This window comes from Salmo salar, chromosome ssa13 (assembly GCF_905237065.1).
Source record: "Salmo salar chromosome ssa13, Ssal_v3.1, whole genome shotgun sequence".
Classification (NCBI taxonomy): domain Eukaryota; kingdom Metazoa; phylum Chordata; class Actinopteri; order Salmoniformes; family Salmonidae; genus Salmo; species Salmo salar.
In genome coordinates, this window is record NC_059454.1 from 81082558 (window position 1) to 81108991 (window position 26434).

The 26434-nt window shown below is 43.0% G+C and overlaps 1 protein-coding gene across 1 annotated transcript; it reads left to right on the forward strand.

Moving 5' to 3' along the window:
• Positions 1–8402: 8402 nt before the first annotated feature.
• On the forward strand, positions 8403–20494 carry mmp30 (matrix metallopeptidase 30). The gene is made up of 10 exons (XM_014137818.2): positions 8403–8657; positions 8922–9181; positions 16091–16239; positions 16377–16502; positions 16624–16785; positions 17093–17288; positions 17793–17923; positions 18196–18355; positions 18485–18588; positions 18680–20494. Exons 1-10 carry the CDS (start codon positions 8544–8546, stop codon positions 18781–18783), a joined length of 1506 nt encoding a protein of 501 aa, XP_013993293.1. The 5' UTR covers positions 8403–8543; the 3' UTR covers positions 18784–20494.
• The last annotated feature ends 5940 nt before the right edge of the window (positions 20495–26434 follow it).

Here is a 26434-nt window from a genome sequence, read left to right on the forward strand (position 1 = left end):
TTTCCGGACTGTGTGCCCTTTGTGAATGGGTTGGTCATTTAGTTCACACGCCTGTTGTGTTGGCGTCGACCGTGTTGTACCAGAGAAAATAAATCTCATTTTTTCTTACCTCTGCTCTCTGCGCCTGACTCCTACCACCACTCCTAGCATTCGTGACACACAATCTATTCGTGCAAATATGTACAAAAAGTATTTCATCAGATTTTATACGTTTTTCTGCGTTTTTGTATGGCTTCACACTCAATTCGTGCATATATGTACAAAAAGTATTTCGGCAGATTTCATGTGTTTTTGTGTGGCTTAATTCATGTGAAAATACACACATGTTTGTGCGACTTCATTTATAGGAAAATACATTTTTTGGGGAAAAACTTCGGAACAATCTTTTGAAAGTTATTGGAGCAATGCATTTTGGACAATGGCGTTTTACACTGCCTTTTTTATGTCCCACATTTATTATATAAAATCAACCCGGTTGTCACCGAAGTACTTATAATATAATAGTAGCCTTACATTTTAAATTTTTATTTTATTCATGCAAATGCTGTTTTCTATGCTTGTTTTCGCTTAATACATTGGGATACTGGTGCTATGTCGGATTTTATGAGGATTGCCGGATTGGAGTACAAAGCTGATTTGTCTGTTTTTTTGTGGTATCGATGAAGGTATTTGATTGGGGAATGGAGATACATTTTCATGTTGGGAAATTAATTCATCAATAAATGTGGGGAAACAGAAGACCTGCAAAAAAATCTGTTTTGTTTAAATTACCTTGGTGCAACTGCATGGTATTTACAACTATAACGAGTCTGGACTATTACTGCCATAAGCAAATAGGAAAACGCTCATCCAGAGATGGCACTCGTAGTGGCCGGCTGGGGACTTTAATACAGGGAAACTTAAATCAGTTTTACCTAATTTCTATCAGCATGTTAAATGTGCAACCAGAGGAAAACATTTCTCGACCACCTTTACTCCACACACAGAGACGCATACAAAGCTCGTCCACCATTTGGCAAATCTGACCATAATTCTATCCTCCTCATTCCTGCTTACAAGCTAAATTTAAAGCAGGAAGCACCAGTGACTCGGTCTATAAAAAAGTGGTCAGATGAAGCAGATGCTAAACTACAGGACTGCTTTGCTACTGTAGCACAGACTGAAATATGTTCTGGGATTCTTCCGATGGCATTGAGGAGTACACCACATCAGTCACTGACTTTATCAATAAGTGCATTGAGGACGTCGTTCGCAAAGTGACTGTTCGTTCATACCCCAACCAGAAGTCATGGATTACAGGCAACATTCGCACTGAGCTAAAGGGTAGAGCTGCCGCTTTCAAAGAGCGGGACTCTAACCTGGAAGTTTATAAGAAATCCCGCTATGCCCCACGATGAACCATCAAACAGGCAAAGCGTCAACACATGACTAAGATCGAATATACATGCAATGCATCATCCAAATTGCATGATAGCCTATGACTACTGTAAGTGGATTTTTTTCTATTTTTTTATCCTAAAACAACAAATTAGGCCAACCATATTATAAATTAGGCCATCATCACTGTCAATCGTGAATAGTAATAATTCTTCACGTTTTACAGGTGAAACGTCCATGCTGAATGCATGCCAACCATTTGATCCCAATCAGTTTCATGAGAATATGCTTTTCGGTTTTCTTGAAAGATGTAAGGGTGGCGAACCAGCTAATCTAATTTTAGAGCAGATGGAGTGAGACACAGCCACCGCAAGAGAAACAAATCAACATTTCAGCACAATCATCCTAAATTGTCATAAGAAATGACATGGTGTTTTTGGTATAACAGTAGCCTGACATTATCATGCTATTCTATTCGGTTTCTTATGTAGAATACGAAAGTGATTTTGTGAGACATAGCACCAGTGGCAATTTTAACATGTAAATCTTGGTGAGGCAAACAAAACATTTTTTTTTAGATGCATGACAGCAAAGTCACTACACAACACAACACTAAACAATACATTAATTGCACTATAACGGTGACAAATGGTGCCCACAAACTGTTATGGCCTACATAAAGCTGACCCAACAGCAGAGTCCCAACAGCAGTCCCAACATCTTACCACTGCTACACCTGGCTATCAGCGGAGCCTTGTCTGGCAGCGAAACAGTTCATTCAGCCTCATTTACTGCCTTTAAAAAAACAGCTGATATGGCTGACTTACTTAAACATGTGGTTTCTACTGGAAATTGAGATCTACAAACTATGGCATAAAGGGAAGACAAGCGGGTAAGAGGCAATCTATAATTTCGATTAAGACTATGAGCGAGCAAGGACGGACGTAGTGAATATAACTATTTATTCAGCACTTTTGAAATGTACAGTGACAGAATTCAGAACATGGGCCGTTCTTACATTATTCTCCCTGTACACCAGGTCAGAACATTGGATGAATAAATGGGACATATAAGCAGACAATGAAAGCTCTTACAATATTCAATGATGACATTTCTCTAAATCAGGCTACATGTGCACCACCAAGTCAGAAAAGTATGCAAAATTATGAGGGGAAAAGGGACCAAATTATTAGGGTGAGGCACATGGGCTACTAACAGCTTACTACACAACATACACTTAGAATTACTTTCTTAGCTACAGTATACATATCTCCCTAGCATAGTACATCCTTTATGCAGCAGCATACAATACTTTTTTGAACTTGTTGTGCTGTGCTCACATGAACAGGAAGGTGGCGAGGCGGTCCTTTGTGGGCAAATTTTGTCATCAAACTTTGTCATCAAAGTCCAGCATTTTCTGGATTTATGGAGCTTTCAAGAGAACTGAGAACTCAGAAAAACAAGGTTGAATCATGACGTTAGTGATCTTCAGGTTGGAGCTCTAAAAAGAGGCCCGAGTTCCCGACTTGGAATACCGATTTGGATGACCATTCAAAAGGTATTTTCCCAGTTGGAGCTATTTTTTTCCAGTTCCCAGTTGTCTTTAATTCACTGAAGTCTGAGATTTCCCAGTTCCCGAGTTTCCATATGTTTTGAGCACGGCAAATGTTATGCTGAATTGACAGCATGGCCAACGTTGAATGTTTATCATTTTAAGCTTGGAAAAGAGACACTTGAACCCAGACTTGGACCACACATCCACTCCACTGAATAGCAGGCTAGTGATTACTTTGCAATGCTTGCAGTTAGCCACTGATTCATTCCAAACCACTAATTGTTGAATTTGTGATTTCCAACTTGTGTAACGTTTATGTCCAATGGACGATGAGCACCAATACGTTTTATCTATGATTTCTCTTCAATTGACAAGGGTTGAAAAGGATTAGTAGATTGTCAACTTGATTCATGATGATGACTGCTAGCTTGCTAGCTAAGATTTTGAAAGTTGATGTTGACATGATCAGTCCAATCAAAATACGAATATATACATATTAATATATGAATGAGCAATGACAGAGCGGCATAGGCAAGATGCAATAGATGGTATAAAATGCAATACATTCACTTGAGATGAGAAATGCAAGATATGTAAACATTATTAAAGTGGCATTATTAAAGTGACTAGTGATCCATTTATTAAAGTGGCCAATGATTTCAAGTCTGTATGTAGCCAGCAGCCTCTCTGTGTTGGTGATGGCAGTTTAACAGTCTGATGGCCTTGAGATAGAAGCTGTTTTTTGCTCTCGGTCCCAGCTTTGATGTACCTGTACTGACCTCACCTTCTGGATGGCAGCGGGGTGAATAGGCAGTGGCTCGGGTGGTTGTTGTCCTTGATAATCATTTTGGCCTTCCTGTGACATCGGGTGCTGTAGGTGTCCTGGAGGGCAGTTAGTTTTCCCCTGGTGATGCGTTATGTGCAGACGGCACCACCCTCTGGAGAGCCTTGCGGTTGTGGGCGGTGCAGTTGCCGTACCAGGCGGTGATGCAGCCCAACAGGATGCTCTCGATTGTGCGTCTGTAAAAGTTTGTGAGGGTTTTACGTGACAAGCCACATTTCTTCAGCCTCCAGCAGTTGAAGAGGCGCTGTTGCACCTTCTTCACCACACTGTCTGTGTGGGTGGACCATTTCAGTTTGTCCGTGATGTGAAAGCAGAGGAACTTGAGGCTTTCCACCTTCTCCACTGCTTTCTGCTGTCCCGTCGATGTGGATAGGGGGCTGCTCCCTCTGCTGTTTCCTGAAGTCCACGTTCATCTCCTTTGTTTTGTTGACGTCGAGAGGTTGTTTTGCTGACATCACACTCTGAGTGCCCTCATCTCCTCCCTGTAAACTGTCTCATCATTGTTGGTAATCAAGCCTACTACGGTTGTGTCATCTGCAACCTTGAGGATTGAGTTGGAGGCGTGCATGGTCACGCAGTCATGGGTGAACAGGGAGTACAGGAGTGGGCTGAGCACGCACCCTTGTGGGGTCCCAGTGTTGAGGATCAGCGAAGTGGAGATGTTGTTTCCTACCTGTCAGGAAGTCCAGGACGCAACTGCACAGGGCAGGGTTGAGACTCAGGGCCTCTCGCTTAATGATGAGCTAGGAGAATACTACCATGTTTGTATGCGGCTTTATTAACTCAAAGATTATACAGTGGGGGACAAAAGTTTTTGATCCCCTGCTGATTTTGTACGTTTGCCCACTTACAAAGAAATTATCAGTCTATAATTTTAATGGTAGGTTTATTTGAACAGTGAGAGACAGAATAACAACAAAAAAATCCAGAAAAACGCATGTCAAAAATGTTATAAAATGATTTCCATTTTAATGAGGGAAATAAGTATTTGACCCCTCTGCAAAACATGACTTAGTACTTGGTGGCAACACCCTTGTTGGCAATCACAGAGGTCAGACGTTTCTTGTAGTTGGCCACCAGGTTTGCACACATCTCAGGAGGGATTTTGTCCCACTCCTCTTTGCAGATCTTCTCCAAGTCATTAAGGTTTTGAGGCTGACGTTTGGCAACTCGAACCTTCAGCTCCCTCCACAGATTTTCTATGGGATTAAGGTCTGGAGACTGGCTAGGCCACTCCAAGACCTTAATGTCCTTCTTCTTGAGCTACTCCTTTGTTGCCTTGGCCGTGTGTTTTGGGTCATTGTCATGCTGGAATACCCATCCACGACCCATTTTCAATGCCCTGGCTGAGGGAAGAAGGTTCTCACCCAAGATTTGACAGTACATGGCCCCGTCAAATGATGCAGTGAAGTTGTTCTGTCCCCTTAGCAGAAAAAAACCCCCAAAGCATAATGTTTCCACCTCCATGTTTGACGGTGGAGATGGTGTTCTTGGGGTCATAGGCAGCATTCCTCCTCCTCCAAACACGGCGAGTTGAGTTGATGCCAAACAGCTCCATTTTGGTCTCATCTAACCACAACACTTTCACCAGTTGTCCTCTGAATCATTCAGATGTTCATTGGCAAACTTCAGACGGGTATGTATATGTATTCTTGAGCAGGGGGACCTTGCGGGCGCTGCAGGATTTCAGTCCTTCACGGCGGAGTGTGTTACCAATTGTTTTCTTGGTGACAATGGTCCCAGCTGCCTTGAGATCATTGACAAGATCCTCTCGTGTAGTTCTGGGCTGATTCCTCACCGTTCTCATGATCATTGCAATCCCACGAGGTGAGATCTTGCATGGAGCCCCAGGCCGAGGGATATTGACAGTTCTTTTGTGTTTCTTCCATTTGCGAATAATCACACCAAATGTTGTCACCTTCTCACCAAGCTGCTTGGCGATGGTCTTGTAGCCCATTCCAGCCTTGTGTAGGTCTACAATCTTGTCCCTGACATCCTTGGAGAGTTCTTTGGTCTTGGCCATGGTGGAGAGTTTGGAATCTGATTGATTGATAGCTTCTGTGGACATGTGTCTTTTTTACAGGTAACAAGCTGCGGTTAGGAGCACTCCCTTTAAGAGTGTGCTCTAATCTCAGCTCGTTACCTGTATAAAAGACACCTGGGAGCCAGAAATCTTTCTGATTGAGAGGGGGTCAACTACTTGTTTCCCTCATTAAAATGCAAATCAATTTATAACATTTTTGACATGCGTTTTTCTGGATTTTTTTGTTGTTATTCTGTCTCTCACTGTTCAAATACACCTAAATTAAAGACTAAACATTCTTTATCAGTAGGGAAAACATACAAAATCAGCAGGGGATCAAATACTTTCCCCCCCCACTATATATATTTTTTACATTGTTTGCAAACTGATATGTATTAATTAATTAATGCCAAAATAACGTAAAATATATACATATATTTTAAGCTAATCAGGTCGCCACTGCATAGCACCATTTTGAGAAGTGGTGGAGCGTTGCTCTGCTGTGCACCCGCAGCAGTACACCACTGATTATGAGGGTTGGATGACTTCAGGAGTTTCACCAATGCTCTATGAAGTAAGTGTCGGATTCAGTTGACTACAATTTGTTTTACACCATTGCAGCAGCGCAAAAGATTTGGGGCTGACCAAAAAGCATTCGGGGCTAAAGCTCCGAAAGCCAGATCCTGGTGACGTCCATGGTAGCAACCCTAGATTTGTGTCAGGACTACACTACATGGCCAAAAGTATGTGGACAGGTGCTCGTCATTTCAAAATCATGGGCATTAACATGGAGGTGGTCGCCACTTTGTGGCTTTAACAGCCTCCACTCTTCTGGGAAGGCTTTCCATTAGATGTTGGGCTGCAGGGACTCCATTCAGCCACAAGAGTATTAGTGAGGTCGAGAACGGATATTGGGTGATTAGACCTGGCTCGCAGATCCAATTAATCCCAAAAGTGTTCGATGGGGTTGAGGTCAGGGCTCTGTGCAGGCCAATCAAGTTCTTCCACACTGATCTCGACAAACCATTTCTGTATGGACCTCAATTTGTGCACGGGGTCATTGTCATGTGGAAACAGTAAAGGGCCTTCCCCAAACTTTTGCCACAAAGTTGGAAGCACAGAATCATCTAGAACGTCATTGTATGCTGTAGCATTAATATTTCCCTTCACTGGAACTCAGAGGCTTTGCCCGAACCATGATAAACAGCCCCAGACCATTATTCCTCCTTAACCACCACACTTTACAGTTGGCACTATGTATTTGGGCAGGTTAGCGCCATCCTGGCATCCTCTAAACCCAGATTCGTCCATCGGACTGCCAGATGGTGAAGCGTGATTCATTGCTACAGAAAATACATTTCCACTGCACCAGGGTCCAATGGCGGCGAGCTTTTTACCAGTCTAGCCGACGCTTGGCATTGCGTATGGTGATCTTAGGCTTGTGTGCGGCTGCTAGGCCATGGAAACCCATTTCATGAAGCTCCCGACAAACAGTTCTTGTGCTGATGTTGCTTCCAGTGGCAGTTTTGAACTCGGTAGTGAGTGTTGCAACTAAGGACAGACAATTTTTACGCACCACAGGCTTCAGCACTTGGTCCCGTTCTTTGAGTTTGTGTGGCCTACCACTTCGTGGCTGAGCCATTATTGCTCCTAGACGTTTCCACTTCACAATAACAGCACTTACAGTTCAACGGGGCAGTTCTAGCAGAGCATAAATTTGATGAACTGACTTGTTGGAAAGTTGGCATCCTACGACGGTGCCATGTTGACAGTCACTGAGCTCTACAGTACGGGCCATTCTACTGCCGATGTTTATCTATGGAGATTGTATGGCTGTGTGCTCGATTTTATTCACCTGTCAGCAACGGGTTTGACTGAAATAGCCAAATCCACTCATTTGAAGGGTCCACATACTTTTGGCCATGTAGTGTATATTTCGTGGAATGATGAAATAGTATTAATACATTTATCAAAGTAACGTTTTTAATGAAAATATGTCAATCATTGTTTGAGTATGTTGGTAATATGTTGTATAAAGTGATAATGTCCTCAAAGCCAGCGTTTGGAGGATTTATTGGCACGGTTTGCCGGCCTGAAACGAAAAACACCCATGCCAAGATATCCTCCAAACTCCGGCTTCTCGGGGTGTTATCACTAAAATAAGAGTTCTGCATAATATGCATATTGTGATCATTGCAAATCATCTCTTTCACAAAACAAAGAATTGTATTCAGTTAAAAATCTATCTTTTCAGATGCCATATTTATTTAGGATGCAGTTAATCAGAGTACATATTTTTTACGTGTGTTTCAATAAAGTAGCTGATGTGCCATTACTGGCCTGACAATGAGTGAGGCATCACAAACCAGATATGACAGCCTCACAAGGAGAAGCCCCATGTTTGCAAACTTTCTCTTCCTTGCATTGACAAAGCCCATCCAAATCTTCCCCCAAATCTACAGCACCTGCCCTGTCCTCCCCCTCCTTCTCCTCCCACGTCATTGATAACAATCCCTCGTTTCCTGAATAGGACCTGCTCAGACAGAGTCTGGAATGCTGTAGTGCTCAATCATGCATGCAGTGCCAGGGCCCTTCGGATACCGTACGCAATTTTTGGGAAATGACAAACAATCTATCATCACACCCATTCTAATGTGTGGTGCCTGGGATCTGGGCTATATAAGGAGAGGTGCAGAGGGCTTAGGGCAGACAGACTTTCTCCTCTGCAGTAGAAGGTTACATTCATGGGAAGATCATTGTTTACCGTGTTACAGACAGTGGCTGCTTTGGCAATTTGTAAAGCAGCCCCTACTACAAGTCAAGATGTCACTCTGTCTTCAGATGAGGCCAGAGCTAAGGTAAAGTATTGCTAATTACTGTCGTTTTATGTGTGTGTATTATTTCATATTTACGTATAGTGTACATATTCATCATTAAATGTTACGTTGTTTCTTTGACAACACAATGGAATGTACCAATTGAAACAAACAAACAGTACAGAGATAAACTACCCAAGGTTTGGTTGATGGACAATTGTGCGTCAACCAAACCGTTAAACTGTACTTGACCTCGGACCACGAACTGTCCATTTATACAAGATTGACAGTTAGCTCTCTGTACAGGCCTATCTATCCCAGTTTTACTCGGTTGCTGGCTCCAACAACTCCATCATGTCCAGGCGAGTGATGATGGACACCCCAGTGGACTCATTTGAGAGAGACCTGAGGAGCATGCAGAACTTCTTTGGGCTGGAGGTGACAGGCAGGCTGGACTCGAACACCCTGGAGGTGATGGCCAAGCCCCGCTGTGGGGTCACAGACGTGGCCCACTACGGACACTTCCAGGGCAAGCCCCGCTGGAAGCAGAGCATCGTCACTTACAGGTAGCCTAGATTCCGGACAGAGACACCAGACATTACCAACTGAGTACAAACTACTTGAATCAACTTTGTTTCCACAGCATAAAAAAACGTAATGTTTTTTTGTTTTTTTTAATCGATGTGTTCGTGATGATGTTGAATCAACATGGAAATCTGAATGGATTTTTTAAAAGGCAGCAATGTAAACACATTTCTGGAATTATTTTATTTTTTCACCTAACCTTTAACCTAAATCCTACATGGTTCAAATGTTGTTGATTTCAAATCAAATCAAATTGTATTTGTCACATGCGCCAGGTGTAGACCTTACAGTGAAATGCTTACTTACAAGCCCTTAACCAACAATGAATTTAAGAAAAATAGATATCTAAAAAAAAAAGAAATACACACTACCCTCTGTAGTGCCTTGAGGTCGGAGGCCGAGCAGTTGCCATACCAGGCGCTGATTCAACCGGTCAGGATGCTGAAAACCTGGAAACCTTTTGAGGATGTGAGGACGCATGCCAAATCTTTTCAGTCACCTGAGTGGGAATAGGTTTTGTCGTACCCTCTTCATGACTGTCTTGGTGTGCTTGGACCATGATAGTTTGTTGGTGATGTGGACACCAAGGAACTTGAAGTTCTCAACCTGCTCCACTACAGCCCTGTCGATGAGAATAGGGGCGTGCTCGGTCCTCCTTTTTTTGTAGTCCACAATCATCTCCTTTGTCTTGATCATGTTGAGGGAGAGGTTGTATCCTGGCACCACATGGCCAGATCTCTGGCCTCCTCCCTATAGGCTGTCTCATCTTTGTTGGTGATCAGTCCTACCACTGTTGTGTCGTCGGCAAACTTAACGATGGTGCTGCAGTCATGCTTGGCCATGCAGTCATGGGTGAACAGGGAGTACAGGAGGGGACTGAGCACGCACCCCTGAGGGGCCCCGTGTTGAGGATTAGCATTGCAGATGTGTTGTTACCTACTCTTACCACCTGTGGGCGTGTCCAGTTGCAGAGGTGTTAAGTCCCAGGGTCCTTAGCTTAGTGATGAACTTTGTTGGCACAATGGTGTTGAACGCTGAGCTGTAGTCAATGAACAGCATTCTAATGTAGGTGATCCATTTGTCCTGATGGGAAAGGGTAGTGTGGAATGCAATAGAGATTGCATCATCTGTGGATCTGTTTGGGTGGTATGCAAATTGGAGTGGGTCTAGGGTTTCTGGGATAATGGTGTTGATGTGAGCCATGACCAGCCTTTGAAAGCACTTTATGGCTACAGACACAAGTGCTACGGGTTGATAGTCATTTAGGCAGGCTACCTTAGTGTTCTTGGGCACAGGGACTATAGTGGTCTGCTTGAAACATGTTGGTATTACAGACTCAGTCAGGGACAGGTTGAAAATGTCAGTGAAGACACTTGCCAGTTTGTCAGCGCAAGCTCGCAGTCCTGGTTATCTGAAAGGAAACACTTTGAAGTTTGTGGAAATGTTAAAGGAATATAGGAGAATATAACACAATAGATCCGGTTAAAAGATGGTACAAAAATATATATATATATATATATATATATATATATATATGCTCAAAAAAATAAAGGGAACACTAAAATAACACATCCTAGATCTGAATGAATGAAATAATCTTATTAAATACTTTTTTCTTTACATAGTTGAATGTGCTGACAACAAAATCACACAAAAATAATCAATGGAAATCCAATTTATCAACCCATGGAGGTCTGGATTTGGAGTCACACTAAAAAATTAAAGTGGAAAACCACACTACAGGCTGATCCAACTTTGATGTAATGTCCTTAAAACAAGTCAAAATGAGGCTCAGTAGTGTGTGTGGCCTCCACGTGCCTGTATGACCTCCCTACAACGCCTGGGCATGCTCCTGATGAGGTGGCGGATGGTCTCCTGAGGGATCTCCTCCCAGACCTGGACTAAAGCATCCGCCAACTCCTGGACAGTCTGTGGTGCAACGTGGCGTTGGTGGATGGAGCGAGACATGATGTCCCAGATGTGCTCAATTGGATTCAGGTCTGGGGAACGGGTGGGCCAGTCCATAGCATCAATGCCTTCCTCTTGCAGGAACTGCTGACACACTCCAGCCACATGAGGTCTAGCATTGTCTTGCATTAGGAGGAACCCAGGGCCAACCGCACCAGCATATGGTCTCACAAGGGGTCTGAGGATCTCATCTCGGTACCTAATGGCAGTCAGGCTACCTCTGGCGAGCACATTGAGGGCTGTGCGGCCCCCCAAAGAAATGCCACCCCACACCATGACTGACCCACCGCCAAACCGGTCATGCTGGAGGATGTTGCAGGCAGCAGAACGTTCTCCACGGCATCTCCAGACTCTGTCACGTCTGTCACGTGCTCAGTGTGAACCTGCTTTCATCTGTGCAGAGCACAGGGCGCAAGTGGCGAATTTGCCAATCTTGGTGTTCTCTGGCAAATGCCAAACGTCCTGCACGGTGTTGGGCTGTAAGCACAACCCCCACCTGTGGACGTCGGGCCCTCATACCACCCTCATGGAGTCTGTTTCTGACCGTTTGAGCAGACACATGCACATTTGTGGCCTGCTGGAAGTCATTTTGCAGGGCTCTGGCAGTGCTCCTCCTGCTCCTCCTTGCACAAAGGCGGAGGTAGCGGTCCTGCTGCTGGGTTGTTGCCCTCCTATGGCCTCCTCCATGTCTCCTGATGTACTGGCCTGTCTCCTGGTAGCGCCTCCATGCTCTGGACACTACGCTGACAGACACAGCAAACCTTCTTGCCACAGCTCGCATTGATGTGCCATCCTGGATGAGCTGCACTACCTGAGCCACTTGTGTGGGTTGTAGACTCCGTCTCATGCTACCACTAGAGTGAAAGCACCGCCAGCATTCAAAAGTGACCAAAACATCAGCCAGGAAGCATAGGAACTGAGAAGTGGTCTGTGGTCACCACCTGCAGAGCCACTCCTTTATTGGGGGTGTCTTGCTAATTGCCTATAATTTCCACCTGTTGTCTATTCCATTTGCACAACAGCATGTGAAATGTATTGTCAATCAGTGTTGCTTCCTAAGTGGACAGTTTGATTTCACAGAAGTGTGATTGACTTGGAGTTACATTGTATTGTTTAAGTGTTCCCTTTATTTTTTTGAGCAGTGTATATATATATTTTTTTCTTGTACCATCATCTTTGAAATGCAAGAGAAAGGCCATAATGTATTATTCCAGCCCAGCTGCAATTTTAATATTGGCCACTAGATGGCAGCAGTGTATGTGCAAAGCTTAAGACTGATCCAATGAACCATTGTATTTGTGTTCAAAATTTTGTATCAGGACTGCCCAAATATGCCTCATTTGTTTATTTATAACGTTCTTGTTCAAAACTGTGCACTCTCCTCAAACAATAGCATGGTATTCTTTCACTGTAATAGCTACTTTAAATTGGATAGTGCCGTTAGAATAACAAGAATTTAAGCTTTCTGCCAATATAAGATATAGAAGTTATTTAGCTCGTCTGGTAGGCTTGTGTCACTGGGAAGCTCTCGGCTGTAATAGTTTGCAAGCCCTGCCACATCCGACGAGTGTCGTAGCCGGTGTAGTACGATTTGATCTTAGTCCCGTACTGATGCTTTGCCTGTTTGATGGTTCCCCCCGAGGGCATAGCGGGATTTCTTATAAGCTTCTGGGTTAGAGTCCCACTCCTTGAAAGCGGCAGCTCAGCCCTTTAGGTCAGTGCGAATGTTGCCTGTAATCCATGGTTTCTGGTTGCGGAATGTACATACAGTCACTGTGGGGACAACGTCCTCAATGCACTTATTGATAAAGCCAGTGACTGATGTGGTGTACTCAATGCCATCGGAAGAATCCCGGAACATATTCCAGTCTGTGCTACCAAAACAGTCCTGTAGTTTAGCATCTGCTTCATCTGACCTCTTTTTTATAGACCGAGTCACTGGTGCTTCCTGCTTAATTTGGTCAGATTTTCCAAATGGAGGGCGAGGGAGAGCTTTGTACGCGTCTCTGTGTGTGGAGTAAAGGTGGTCTAGAATTTTTTTCTCTCTGGTTGCACATTTAACGTGCTGATAGAAATTAGATAAAACTGATTTAAGTTTCCCTGCATTAACCTCTCTAGGGCCGGCGGGACGAATTCGTCCCACCTACGTAACAGCCAGTTGAATCCTGTGGCGCGATTTTCAAATACCTTAGAAATGCTATTACTTCAATTTCTCAAACATATGACTATTTTACAGCTATTTAAAGACAAGACTCTCCTTTAACTAACCACACTGTCCGATTTCAAAAAGGCTTTACAACGAAAGCAAAACATTAGATTATGTCAGCAGAGTACCCAGCCAGAAATAATCAGACACCCATTTTTCAAGCTAGCATATAATGTCACAAAAACCCAGAAGACAGCTAAATGCAGCACTAACCTTTGATGATCTTCATCAGATGACACACCTAGGACATTATGTTATACAATACATGCATGTTTTGTTCAATCAAGTTCATATTTATATCAAAAACCAGCTTTTTACATTAGCATGTGACGTTCAGAACTAGCATACCCCCCGCAAACTTCCGGCGAATTTACTAACAATTTACTAAATTACTCACGATAAACGTTCACAAAAAGCATAACAATTATTTTAAGAATTATAGATACAGAACTCCTCTATGCACTCGATATGTCCGATTTTAAAATAGCTTTTCGGTGAAAGCACATTTTGCAATATTCTCAGTAGATAGCCCGGCATCACAGGGCTAGCTATTTAGACACCCAACAAGTTTAGCCTTCACCAAAATCAGATTTACTATTAGAAAAGTTTGATTAGCTTTCCTGTTCTTTGTCAGAATGCACTCCCAGGACTTCTACTTCAATAACAAATGTTGGTTTGGTCCAAAATAATCCATAGTTATATCCAAATAGCGGCGTTTTGTTCGTGCGTTCTAGACACTATCCGAATGGTAAATAAGGTTCACGCGCACGGCGCATTTCGTGACAAAAGATGTCTAAATATTTCATTACCGTACTTCGAAGCATGTCAACCGCTGTTTAAAATCCATTTTTATGCCATTTTTCTCGTAAAAAAGCGCTAATATTCCGACCGGGAATCTGCGTTTAGGTAAACAGAGGAAAGAAAACAAAGCATTCTGTCGACGCGGGCACGCGCCTGAGTCTCACAGTACTGTAACCAGCCACTACCCAAACGCGCAACTTTTTTTCAGCCAGAGCCTGCAAAGCCACGATTCAGCTTTTTGCCGCCTTCTGAGAGCCTATAGGAGCCATAGGAAGTGTCACGTTACAGCAGAGATCCTCAGTCTTCAATAAACAGAGGCAAGAAGAACGACACCTTGTCAGACAGGCCACTTCCTGCATGAAATCTTCTCAGGTTTTTGCCTGCCATATGAGTTCTGTTATACTCACAGACACCATTGAAACAGTTTTAGAAACGTTAGGGTGTTTTCTATCCAAAGCCAATAATTATATGCATATTCTAGTTACTGGGCAGGAGTAGTAACCAGATTAAATCGGGTACGTTTTTTATCCAGCCGTGTCAATACTGCCCCCTAGCCCTAACAGATTAAAGTCCCCAACCACTAGGAGCGCCGCCTCTGGATGAGTGTTTTCCTGTTTGCTTATGGCGGTATACAGCTCATTGAGTGCGGTTTTAGTGCCAGCATCGGTCTGTGGTAGTATGTAGACAGCTACGAAAAATACAGATGAAAACTCTCTAGGTAGATGTGTGGTCTACAGCTTATCATGAGATACTCTACCTCAGGCGAGCAAAACCCAGAGACTGCCTTAGATATCATGCACCAGCTGTTGTTTACATATATGCATAGGTCCCTGCCCCATGTCTTACCAGAGGCTGCTGTTCTATCCTGCCGATAGAGTGTATAACCTGCCAGCTGTATGTTCTCAATGTTGCTGTTTAGCCACGACTCGGTGAACCATAAGATATTTTAATGTCCTGTTGGTAGGATATACGTGCTTTCACTTCCTCCCATTTAATTTCCAGCGATTGAACCTTAGCTAGCAGGTCGGAAGGCAAAAGCAGATTTTTCTGCGAAATCTCCATTTCCTTCTCCAGCGAATGACGGGAATCTGGGCCTGGTCGGGTGTCTGTAATATATCCCTACCGTCCGACTCATTGAGAAAAAACTATTTGTCTAATCTGAGGTGAGTAATTGCAGTTTTGATGTCCAGAAGCTCTTTTCGGTCATAAGAGATGGTAGCAGCAACATTATGTACAAAACAAGTTACGAACAATGCAAAAAAACTAACTAAATAGCATGGTTGGTTAAGAGCCGATAAGACGGCAGCCATCCCCTGCGGAGCCATCATATTATCCTTTCGACATACGCCTAGTTTCCTGAATCGGGTCACATTTTAGTGGCCTTTTATTGTCCCCAGCACAAGGTGCACCTGTGTAATGATCATGCTTTTTAGTCAGCTTCTTGATATGCCACAATTGTCAGGTGGATGGATTATCTTGGCAAAGGAGAAATGCTCACGACCAGGGATGTAAACAAATTTGTTCACAAAATTTGAGAGAAATAATATTTTTGTGCATATGGATTTTTATTTTTTTCAGCTCATGAAACATAGGACCAACACTTTACATGTTGCGTTAAAATTGTTTTGTTTTTGTTCAGTAGACATATGAGCACCGGTGGAATTAGAAAAAAACTGTTTCCACACGGTTACACCAAATCCACCTATAGATATTGGTCTTGAAAATGGGGATGGGTATATTCCTACAATACTAAACAGAAGTGTGTTAAGATTTTCAAAACATAGCGAACATAATTGGATTTGCAAGTCATGACACATGGCAAACAAACAGGATGATGAAAAGCCACAACAAGTACATGATGGGCATTCGGGTAACCAATACATAATACGATAGTTTCTCCTATTTATTTTCCCAGAATTACTGAGTACACGCATGACCTGAGTCGGCGTGAGGTGGACTCCACCATCGCCCAGGCCTTCAAGCTCTACAGCGACGTCATCCCACTGGACTTCAAGCAGATCTACAGTGACACCGCTGACATCATGATCCTGTTTGGAGCCAAATGTGATTTCTGTTCAGTCACTCCCGTTCAGAGATAGAGTTGATATGTTGAACCACAAGCATGTTTTGTATTTGTTCATTTATTTGTTCATTTAAGAGCAATTGTATTAAGAACACTGATTATTCCCTTTTTAAACCAGACCACGGTGACTTCTACCCCTTCGATGGGCCGAATGGTGTCTTGGCCCATGCAAACTCACCAGGAGAAGGCGAAGGTGGTGACACACACTTTGATGAAGATGAGTCTTGGACTCTGAGCCAGAGAGGTACAGGATCAAAGAAACAACACCAATAAACCCTACAGTTGCTGTACTAAAATACTTAAAATCAATTCTGACAGTAACGTCATAGTTTTTACCTAAGCATTTCTCTCTGACTCTACAACAGGGATAAACCTGCTTCTGGTGGCGGCCCATGAGTTTGGCCATGCTCTTGGATTGGACCACTCACGAGACAGCTCAGCTCTGATGTACCCCACATATCACTTCGTGAACACAAAAGGATACAGGCTACCTGCAGACGACAGGCGGGGAGTACAGGCCTTGTACGGTGAGTGAGTGTTCAGCCCATTGTGAGAAGGTGGCGACAATTAAACATTAAACGGCTACATCAGGGCCCGTATTCATAAATTGTCTTAGAGTAGGAGTGCTGATCTAGAATCTGGTCCCCCCCTCTTATTCAGTCAGTTAAAGAGAAAACTGATCCTTTATCAGCTCTTCTACTGTGAGACACTTCGTGAATATTGGCCCTGATCCTCACAGTACTAGGGCAAATGGTACTGGGTATTAACAGAATATCTATTTTCATAACCTAATATTTCATGGAGTTATTGAAACATTACTCTTCAATTTGTAAGGTGTCCGGACAACACCAGGTCGACCGGAACCAACAAGACCCAAGCCTAAACCAAAGCCCAAACCAGAACCTAAGCCTGATCCTAAACCCAAGCCTAGACCAGAACCCAGACCAAACCCTCCAGAAAGATGTAACAGGAACCTTGTCTTTGATGCTGCCAGTACCATTCGGAGTGAGCTGTACTTCTTCAAAGATGGGTGAGACGAGCACACACTAACATTCTTTCAATACGTTTTCAAAGGGAAGGGTACACTGCTGCTACCTTGCTTTCCAACCAAGGTGCATGAATTGAGGACCACAATGGAAATACATATTAAAACTTTTGTGTCATTCTTGATTAATTTAATGGCATTGTACGATATCCACATGCGTGGTTGTATTGTCTTTAAAATGGCCAAATAAATAAATACAAATTTAAACCTGAGGTAAGGAGGAGATTCAGGAACACTTGGAGGACAATGGAATTAAATAAAAAAGCTTATTTATTACAAGTAGAACATGTTTTTTTATATAGTTTTATAATGAGTTGAATCAATTTATTTTCATCATGCTGTAAGCACAATTTCTTTTGAAATGTAGATGCTTCATAGAAAGTGCTGTTGTATATATCACAAAATGTGCACGGAATCTTCCTATTGTTGCAATGCAAGCAAGCAAAGTATTGTCAAAATCATGAAACACATTTTCGGTTTGTCTATCAGGTATTACTGGAAGAAGAGTGGCTATTGGAATGGAGTAATGACGAAGACAGTGAAGGGAACCTGGCCTAGCATTAGCCATGTTGATGCTGCATATGAATACAAGGGACGAGACATCGCCTTACTATTTGAAGGTACAGTATTAGCCTATGCTAGGCTAAGCCCAGCCCAAGTTGCCCAACCCAGTAATCCGACAAGTACACAGTGAATTCTCTTGCTTTAGTAATAGCAGTGCTTAGATAGCCTAGGTACTCCATTTTCTGGCACTGGTTTGAGTGGGAAGGATAGAGAACCTGCTCTCTCCCATATCTGGAGTATACACTGAGTATACCAAACATTCCTAGTATTGAGTTGCATACTCAGTGTGTAACGATCCTAATCTTTTCTCCAACATTTCCTCTCACAGGAAGAAGGTACTGGGGCACCAGAGGCCTTACTGTCCTATCAGGTTATCCCAAATCCATCTACAACTTTGGCTTCCCCTCATACGTAACCAAGATAGACTCTGCAGTTCATGTGGCATCCACAGGGAAAACCCTATTCTTTGTGAGAAACAAATACTGGAGGTGCGTGACAGTGAGACACTAAATGTGCCTAAATATCTTATTAACTAATGGTCTCCTGTTGTATTCAAACTCATATATTGAAACCAAATGTACTGCAGTATCCTAAATGTGTTCTGATCTATACCACAGCTTCAATGAAAGGATGAGCACAATGGACCGTGGCTACCCCAGAAGCATTTCCCAGGATTTCCATGGTATTGGCAGGAAAGTTGATGCTGCTTTTGAAAACCATGGTAGGTGGTGGTGACACTGAAGACACAATACAATCAACCTACCTCAAGTCTTCACATGTTGCTAATACATCTTCTGTGTTTGTTCCTTCAGGTTACCTGTACTTTTCAGATGGCCCCAGGCAAACAGAATACCACTATCCATCAAAGAGGGTGAACCGTGTCTTGTTGAACTATGGATGGCTGGACTGCTACTAAAAAGAGAATCATTAATAATTTTCAGCTGTACAAAGTATTTATGTTGTCATCAAGAGTTGCGACTATACCCAATTGGCAATATAGTATTTTTCTACATATATGCATTTTCAAAGATGACTTTACTGATACCAGTTTTGGAACAAGTGTTCAATTTGATCAGAGAACATTATCATGACACAAGGCGAGACCCAGATGCAGAAACAGGAGGCAGATGGTTGGAGTCTTACAATGTTTAATAATCCAAAAGTTGTAGGCAAGAGAATGGTCATGGACAGGCAAAAGGTCAAAACCAGGAGTCCAGGAGGCACAGAGTGGCAGAAAGACTCGTGATTAAGGCAGGCAGAATGGTCCGGTAGGCGGATACAGAGTCTAGAACAGGCAAGGGTCAAAACCAGGAGGACTAGAAAAAAGAGAATCGCAAAGGCAGGCATATGGGGGGAAAAAACACAGGTTGACTTGGAACATACAAGACGAACTAGCACAGAAAACACAGGGATAAATACATTGGGGAAAACAAGCGACACCTGGAGGGGGTGGAGACAACGAGGACAGGTGAAACTGATCAGGGTGTGACAACATGTCTGAATTTATTGAAATATGTTGAAAATATTTTTCTACAACTTGGGAGTGCATGGAGTTTATTGAGGAATATGTGACAGACCTGATGTTGCACACACAAACAGTCTATTTCATATATTCATAGTGCATTTGCTATGAACAATTGTTATAGGAAATTATGGGAAATTACTATCCTTCTTTACGGAGGATTTGAATGGGTGACGGAAGCCTAGATATAGAACACCCCATTTTTCACATGAATTAAAACTATGTCACTACGTCATTAAAAATATCATGTATTTTTTTACTGAAAGATACTGTTGTAAACACATAGATGTTTTTAGTTGTTTTCTTCTAGGCCTTCAGGCAGGGAATCTACACCAGTTTGAAACTAGAAAGTTTGAGCTACTTTATTAGCACTGGTCCTAAGTAAAATGGTGGACGCATTCAAACTAGAATTTCTGTCTATGGCGCTTCCTCACTCACCAACCCATAGCAATATAATACATGTGCTTGACTTGTGGAGCAAACCGACATGAATAGAACATTTAGCAACTCTTCATTGCTTCTTTGTTGTTGTTAAACCAACAAGTTTAGTGTAACCGGCCCTTGGCCTTCCTAAGGGTCTTTACAGACTGACCTATGAAGGAGAATTTTATGTTTTCAAAATGGGCCCAATTGCAATATTGCCAATCTATTGGTCAGTTCAAAAACCCATTGCCCAGATTTTTGTAACATCCTTCATGTGTCTGTTGTAAACCCTGATGGGGGCCCAAATGTCTTGATAGCCTAACAATGAAGAAAACGATTTTATCTAGGCCCTACTTCCACTGTCTTCGAGTTGCTGAATTTTCTTCACTGCTGTCTATGGTTGGGAAGAACTTTTGATAGGTTTTGATAAACATTCTGATGAGGGTTGTAACTCTTTGAGCAGAGTGGCATGTTCAAGATCATCTTTCTCGGGGGCCAAGGAGCTAACTCTGCATAACTCTGCACGGATCATTCAGGGCACTTGTTTTGATCCCCACCTGGTTAGCTAAAAAAATACAAATTATAATAATAGTTTTTGTTGTTGCCTGTTTTGCATGTTATTTTGGCATTAATACGTGTGTCACACATCAGTTTGCAAACAATAAAGCCGCATACAAACATGGTCTCTGTTTTGCTTTCTTGAGTAAGGCAGCTCCAAAATGCAGGTGTTTCAGCCTAGCTTAGTGCTCTCTGTGGTGGTGGGGCAGCCAGCGGAAAATACAGAGTGTAGGGGTTGGTAATGTTCTCTATCTGCGCCGTAATTGGCTCAGTGTTCTGTCACTCATGGGGACACTACATTTTGAATGGTCATCCAACTCGGAATTCCAAGTCGGGAACTTGGGCCTCTTCTGAGCTCCGACATGAAGATCACTGACGTCATGATTCAACCTTGTTATTTTTCGAGTTGAGCCTTTAAAAAGTCAGTTGTCTTGAAAAAAAACTATAAATCAAGAGAATGTCAGACTTTGATGACAAAGTTTGATGACAAAATTTGCCCACAAGAATGACCGCCGAGTCACCTTCCTGTTCAAGTGAGCACAGCACAACAAGATGAGTGCAAAAATCTATTGTATGCTGCTGCATAAATTATGCAATATGCCAGATATGTATACTGTAACTAAGAAAGTAATACAAAGTGTATGTTGTGCAGTAAGCTGTTAGTAGCCCATGTGCCTCACCCACTAAGAAAGTAATACAAAGTGTATGTTGTGCAGTAAGCTGTTAGTAGCCCATGTGCCTCACCCTAATAATTTGGTCCCTTTCCCCCTCATAACTTAGCCTACTGTTCTGACTTGGTGGTGCACATGTAGCCTATAGCCTGTTTTAGAGAAATGTCATCATCGAATATTGTAAGATCAAATTTCAAATTAAATCAAATTTATTTTTATATAGCCCTTCGTACATCAGCTGATATCTCAAAGTGCTGTACAGAAACCCAGCCTAAAACCCCAAACAGCAAGCAAAGCATGTGAAAGAAGCACGGTGGCTAGGAAAAACTCCCTAGGAAAAACTCCCTAGAAAGGCCAAAAACCTAGGAAGAAACCTAGAGAGGAACCAGGCTATGAGGAGTGGCCAGACCTCTTCTGGCTGTGCAGGGTGGATATTATAACAGAACATGGTGAAGATGTTAAAATGTTAAAATGTTCATAAATGACCAGCATGGTCAAATAATAATAATCATAGTAGTTGTCGAGGGTGCAACAAGCACGTCCGGTGAACAGGTCAGGGTTCCATAGCCGCAGGCAGAACAGTTGAAACTGGAGCAGCAGCACGGCCAGGTGGACTGGGGAAAGCAAGGAGTCATCATACCAGGTAGTCCTGAGGCATGGTCCTAGGGCTCAGGTCCTCCGAGAGAAAGACAGAAAGAGAGAAAGAGAGAATTAGAGCGAGCATATTTAAATTCACACAGGACACCGGATAAGACAAGAGAAATACTCCAGATGTAACAGACTGACCCTAGCCCCCCGACACATAAACTACTGCAGCATAAATACTGGAGGCTGAGACAGGAGGGATCAGAAGACACTGTGGCCCCATCCGATGATACCCCCGGACAGGGCCAAACAGGCAAGATATAACCCCACCCACTTTGCCAAAGCACAGCCCCCACACCACTAGAGGGATGTCTCCAACCACCAACTTACCGTCCTAAGACAAGGCCGAGTATAGCCCACAACGATCTCCGCCATGGCACAACCCAAGGGGGGGGCGCCAACCCAGACAGGAAGACCACGTCAGTGACTCAACCCACTCAAGTGACGCACCCCTCCCATGGACGGCATGGAAGAACACCAGTAAACCAGTGACTCAGCCCCTGTAAAAGGGTTAGAGGCAGAGAATCCCAGTGGGAAGAGGGGAACCGGCAAGGCAGAGACAGCAAGGGCGGTTCGTTGCTCCAGCCTTTCCGTTCACCTTCACACTCCTGGGCCAGACTATACTTAATCATAGGACCTACTGAAGAGATAAGTCTTCAGTAAAGACTTAAAGGTTGAGACTGAGTCTGCGTCTCTCACATTGGTAGGCAGACCATTCCATAAAAATGGAGCTCTATAGGAGAAAGCCCTACCTCCAGCCGTTTGCTTAGAAATTCTAGGGACAATTAGGAGGCCTGCGTCTTGTGACCGTAGCGTACGTGTAGGTATGTACGGCAGGACCAAATCGGAAAGATAGGTAGGAGCAAGCCCATGTAATGCTTTGTAGGTTAGCAGTAAAACCTTGAAATCAGCCCTTGCCTTAACAGGAAGCCAGTGTAGGGAGGCTAGCACTGGAGTAATATGATCAAATTTTTTGGTTCTAGTCAGGATTCTAGCAGCCGTATTTAGCACTAACTGAAGTTTATTTAGTGCTTTATCCGGTAGCCGGAAAGTAGAGCATTGCAGTAGTCCAGCCTAGAAGTAACAAAAGCATGGATTAATTTTTCTGCGTCATTTTTGGACAGAAAGTTTCTGATTTTTGCAATGTTACGTAGATGGAAAAAAGCTGTCCTTGAAACAGTCTTGATATGTTCTTCAAAAGAGAGATCAGGGTCCAGAGTAACGCCGAGGTCCTTCACAGTTTTATTTGAGACGACTGTACAACCATCCAGATTAATTGTCAGATTCAACAGAAGATCTCTTTGTTTCTTGGGACCTAGAACAAGCATCTCTGTTTTGTCCGAGTTTAAAAGTAGAAAGTTTGCAGCCATCCACTTCTTTATGTCTGAAACACAGGCTTCTAGCGAGGGCAATTTTGGGGCTTCACCATGTTTCATTGAAATGTACAGCTGTGTGTCGTCCGCATAGCAGTGAAATTTAACATTATGTTTTCGAATGACATCCCCAAGAGGTAAAATATATAGTGAAAACAATAGTGGTCCTAAAACGGAACCTTGAGGAACACCGAAATTTACAATTGATTTGTCAGAGGACAAACCATTCACAGAGACAAACTGATATCTTTCCGACAGATAAGATCTAAACCAGGCCAGAACTTGTCCATGTAGACCAATTTGGGTTTCCAATCCCTCCAAAAGAATGTGGTGATCGATGGTAACAAAAGCGGCACTAAGATCTAGGAGCACGAGGACAGATGCAGAGCCTCGGTCTGACGTCATTAAAAGGTCATTTACCACCTTCACAAGTGCAGTCTCAGTGCTATGATGGGGTCCAGACTGAAGCGTTTCGTATACATTGTTTGTCTTCAGGAAGGCAGTGAGTTGCTGCGCAACAGCTTTTTCTAAAATTTTTGAGAGGAATGGAAGATTCGATATAGGCCGATAGTTTTTTATAATTTCTGGATCAAGATTCGGCTTTTTCAAGAGAGGCTTTAATACTGCCACTTTTAGTGAGCTTGGTACACATCCGGTGGATAGAGAGCCGTTTACTATGTTCAACATAGGAGGGCCAAGCACAGGAAGCAGCTCTTTCAGTAGTTTAGTTGGAATAGGGTCCAGTATGCAGCTTGAGGGTTTGGAGGCCATGATTATTTTCATCATTGTGTCAAGAGATATAGTACTAAAACACTTTAGTATCTCCCTTGATCCTAGGTCCTGGCAGAGTTGTGTAGACTCAGGACAATGGAGCTTTGGAGGAATACCCAGATTTAAAGAGGAGTCTGTAATTTGCTTTCTAATGATCATGATCTTTTCCTCAAAGAAGTTCATAAATGTATTACTGCTGAAGTGAAAGCCATCCTCCATTTGCGAAGGCTGCTTTTTAGTTAGCTTTGCGACAGTATCAAAAAGAAATTTCGGATTGTTCTTATTTTCCTCAATTAAGTTGGAAAAATAGGATGATCGAGCAGCAGTGAGGGCTCTTCGATACTGCACGGTACTGTCTTTCCAAGCTAGTCGGAAGACTTCCAGTTTGGTGTGGCACCATTTCCGTTCCAATTTTCTGGAAGCTTGCTTCAGAGCTCGTGTATTTTCTGTATACCAGGGAGCTAGTTTCTTGTGACAGATGTTTTTAGTTTTTAGGGGTGCAACTGCATCTAGGGTATTGCGCAAGGTTAAATTGAGTTCCTCAGTTAGGTGGTTAACTGATTTTTGTCCTCTGACGTCCTTGGGTAGGCAGAGGCAGTCTGGAAGGGCATCAAGGAATCTTTGGGTTGTCTGAGAATTTATAGCACGACTTTTAATGCTCCTTGGTTGGGGTCTGAGCAGATTATTTGTTGCAATTGCAAACGTAATAAAATGGTGGTCCGATAGTCCAGGATTATGAGGAAAAACATTAAGATCCACAACATTTATTCCATGGGACAAAACTAGGTCCAGAGTATGACTGTGGCAGTGAGTAGGTCCAGAGACATGTTGGACAAAACCCACTGAGTCGATGATGGCTCCGAAAGCCTTTTGGAGTGGGTCTGTGGACTTTTCCATGTGAATGTTAAAGTCACCAAAAATTAGAATATTATCTGCTATGACTACAAGATCCGATAGGAATTCAGGGAACTCAGTGAGGAACACTGCATATGGCCCAGGAGGCCTGTAAACAGTAGCTATAAAAAGTGAGTGAGTAGGCTGCATAGATTTCATGACTAGAAGCTCAAAAGACGAAAACGTCATTGTTTTTTTTTTGTAAATTGAAATTTGCTATCGTAAATGTTAGCAACACCTCCGCCTTTGCGGGATGCGCGGGGGATATGGTCACTAGTGTAACCAGGGGGTGAGGCCTCATTTAACACAGTAAATTCATCAGGCTTAAGCCATGTTTCAGTCAGGCCAATCACATCAAGATTATTATCAGTGATTAGTTCATTGACTATAACTGCCTTGGAAGTGAGGGATCTAACATTAAGTAACCCAATTTTGAGATGTGAGGTATCACAATCTCTTTCAATAATGGCAGGAATGGAGGAGGTCTTTATACTAGTGAGATTGCTAAGGCGAACACCGCCATTTTTAATTTTGCCCAACCTAGATCGAGGCACAGACACGGTCTCAATGGGGAAAGCTGAGCTGACTACGCTGACTGTGCTAGTGGCAGACTCCACTAAGCTGGCAGGCTGGCTAATAGCCTGCTGCCTGGCCTGCACCCTATTTCATTGTGGAGTTAGAGGAGTTAGAGCCCTGTCTATGTTCGTAGATAAGATGAGAGCACCCCTCCAGCTAGGATGGAGTCCGTTACTCCTCAACAGGCCAGGCTTGGTCCTGTTTGTGGGTGAGTCCCAGAAAGAGGGCCAATTATCTACAAATTCTATCTTTTGGGAGGGGCAGAAAACAGTTTTCAACCAGCGATTGAGTTGTGAGACTCTGCTGTAGAGCTCATCACTCCCCCTAACTGGGAGGGGGCCAGAGACAATTAATCGATGCCGACACATCTTTCATTCTTTGCTTAAATGCTCCCTTTCTTTATCCACCTGACTTGGTGTACAGGGAGAATACTGTAAGAACGGCCCATGTCCTGAATTCTGTTGCTGTACATTTGAAAAGTGCTGAACAAATAGTTAAATTAACTACGTCCGTCCTAGCTCGCTCGTTAATATCTTAATTTAAATTATGGATTGCCTCTTATCCGCCGTCCCCTTATGCCATAGTTTGTACATCTGAATTGTCAGTAGAAACCACATTTGTTTAAGCAAGTCAGCCATATCAGCTGTTTTTTAAAAGGCAGTAAATGAGGCTGAATGAACTGTTTTGCTGCCAGACAAGGCTACGGTGATAGCCAGGTGTAGCAGTTGTATGGATTCACTCCATGGTGCTGAAAAGAAAGCTCTGCTGTTGGCACAGCTTTGTGTAGGCCCTAACAGTTTGTGGGCACCTTTTGTCACCATTATAGTGCAATTAATGTATTGTTTAGTGTTGTGTTGTGGCTTCGCTGGCATGCATTTAAAACTTTTGTTTGTTTGCCCCACCAAGATTTACATCCTAAAATTGCCAATGGCACAGATATCATTAATATAATATTATTTAAGTAAAAGTCAGGAGAGACTTTGCATTGAATGAATGGCAACGGAATAATGTTCATGAATCATGTCCATACTTGTTTACTTCGAATACTTAAAAGAGAGCGCTTTTCTTAACCTTGAACGTTTCTAGAACTACAAGTCTACAATCATATTTTGTCTACAACATCACTGACTACAA

Coding starts and splice junctions, on each gene's coding strand:
- mmp30 (XM_014137818.2), top strand. CDS start 8,544: ATGGGAAGATCATTGTTTACCGTGTTACAGACAGTGGCTGCTTTGGCA. Junction 16,503..16,623: donor TTGGACTCTGAGCCAGAGAG/GTACAGGATCAA, acceptor ACTCTACAACAG/GGATAAACCTGCTTCTGGTG. Junction 17,289..17,792: donor CTGTACTTCTTCAAAGATGG/GTGAGACGAGCA, acceptor TTTGTCTATCAG/GTATTACTGGAAGAAGAGTG.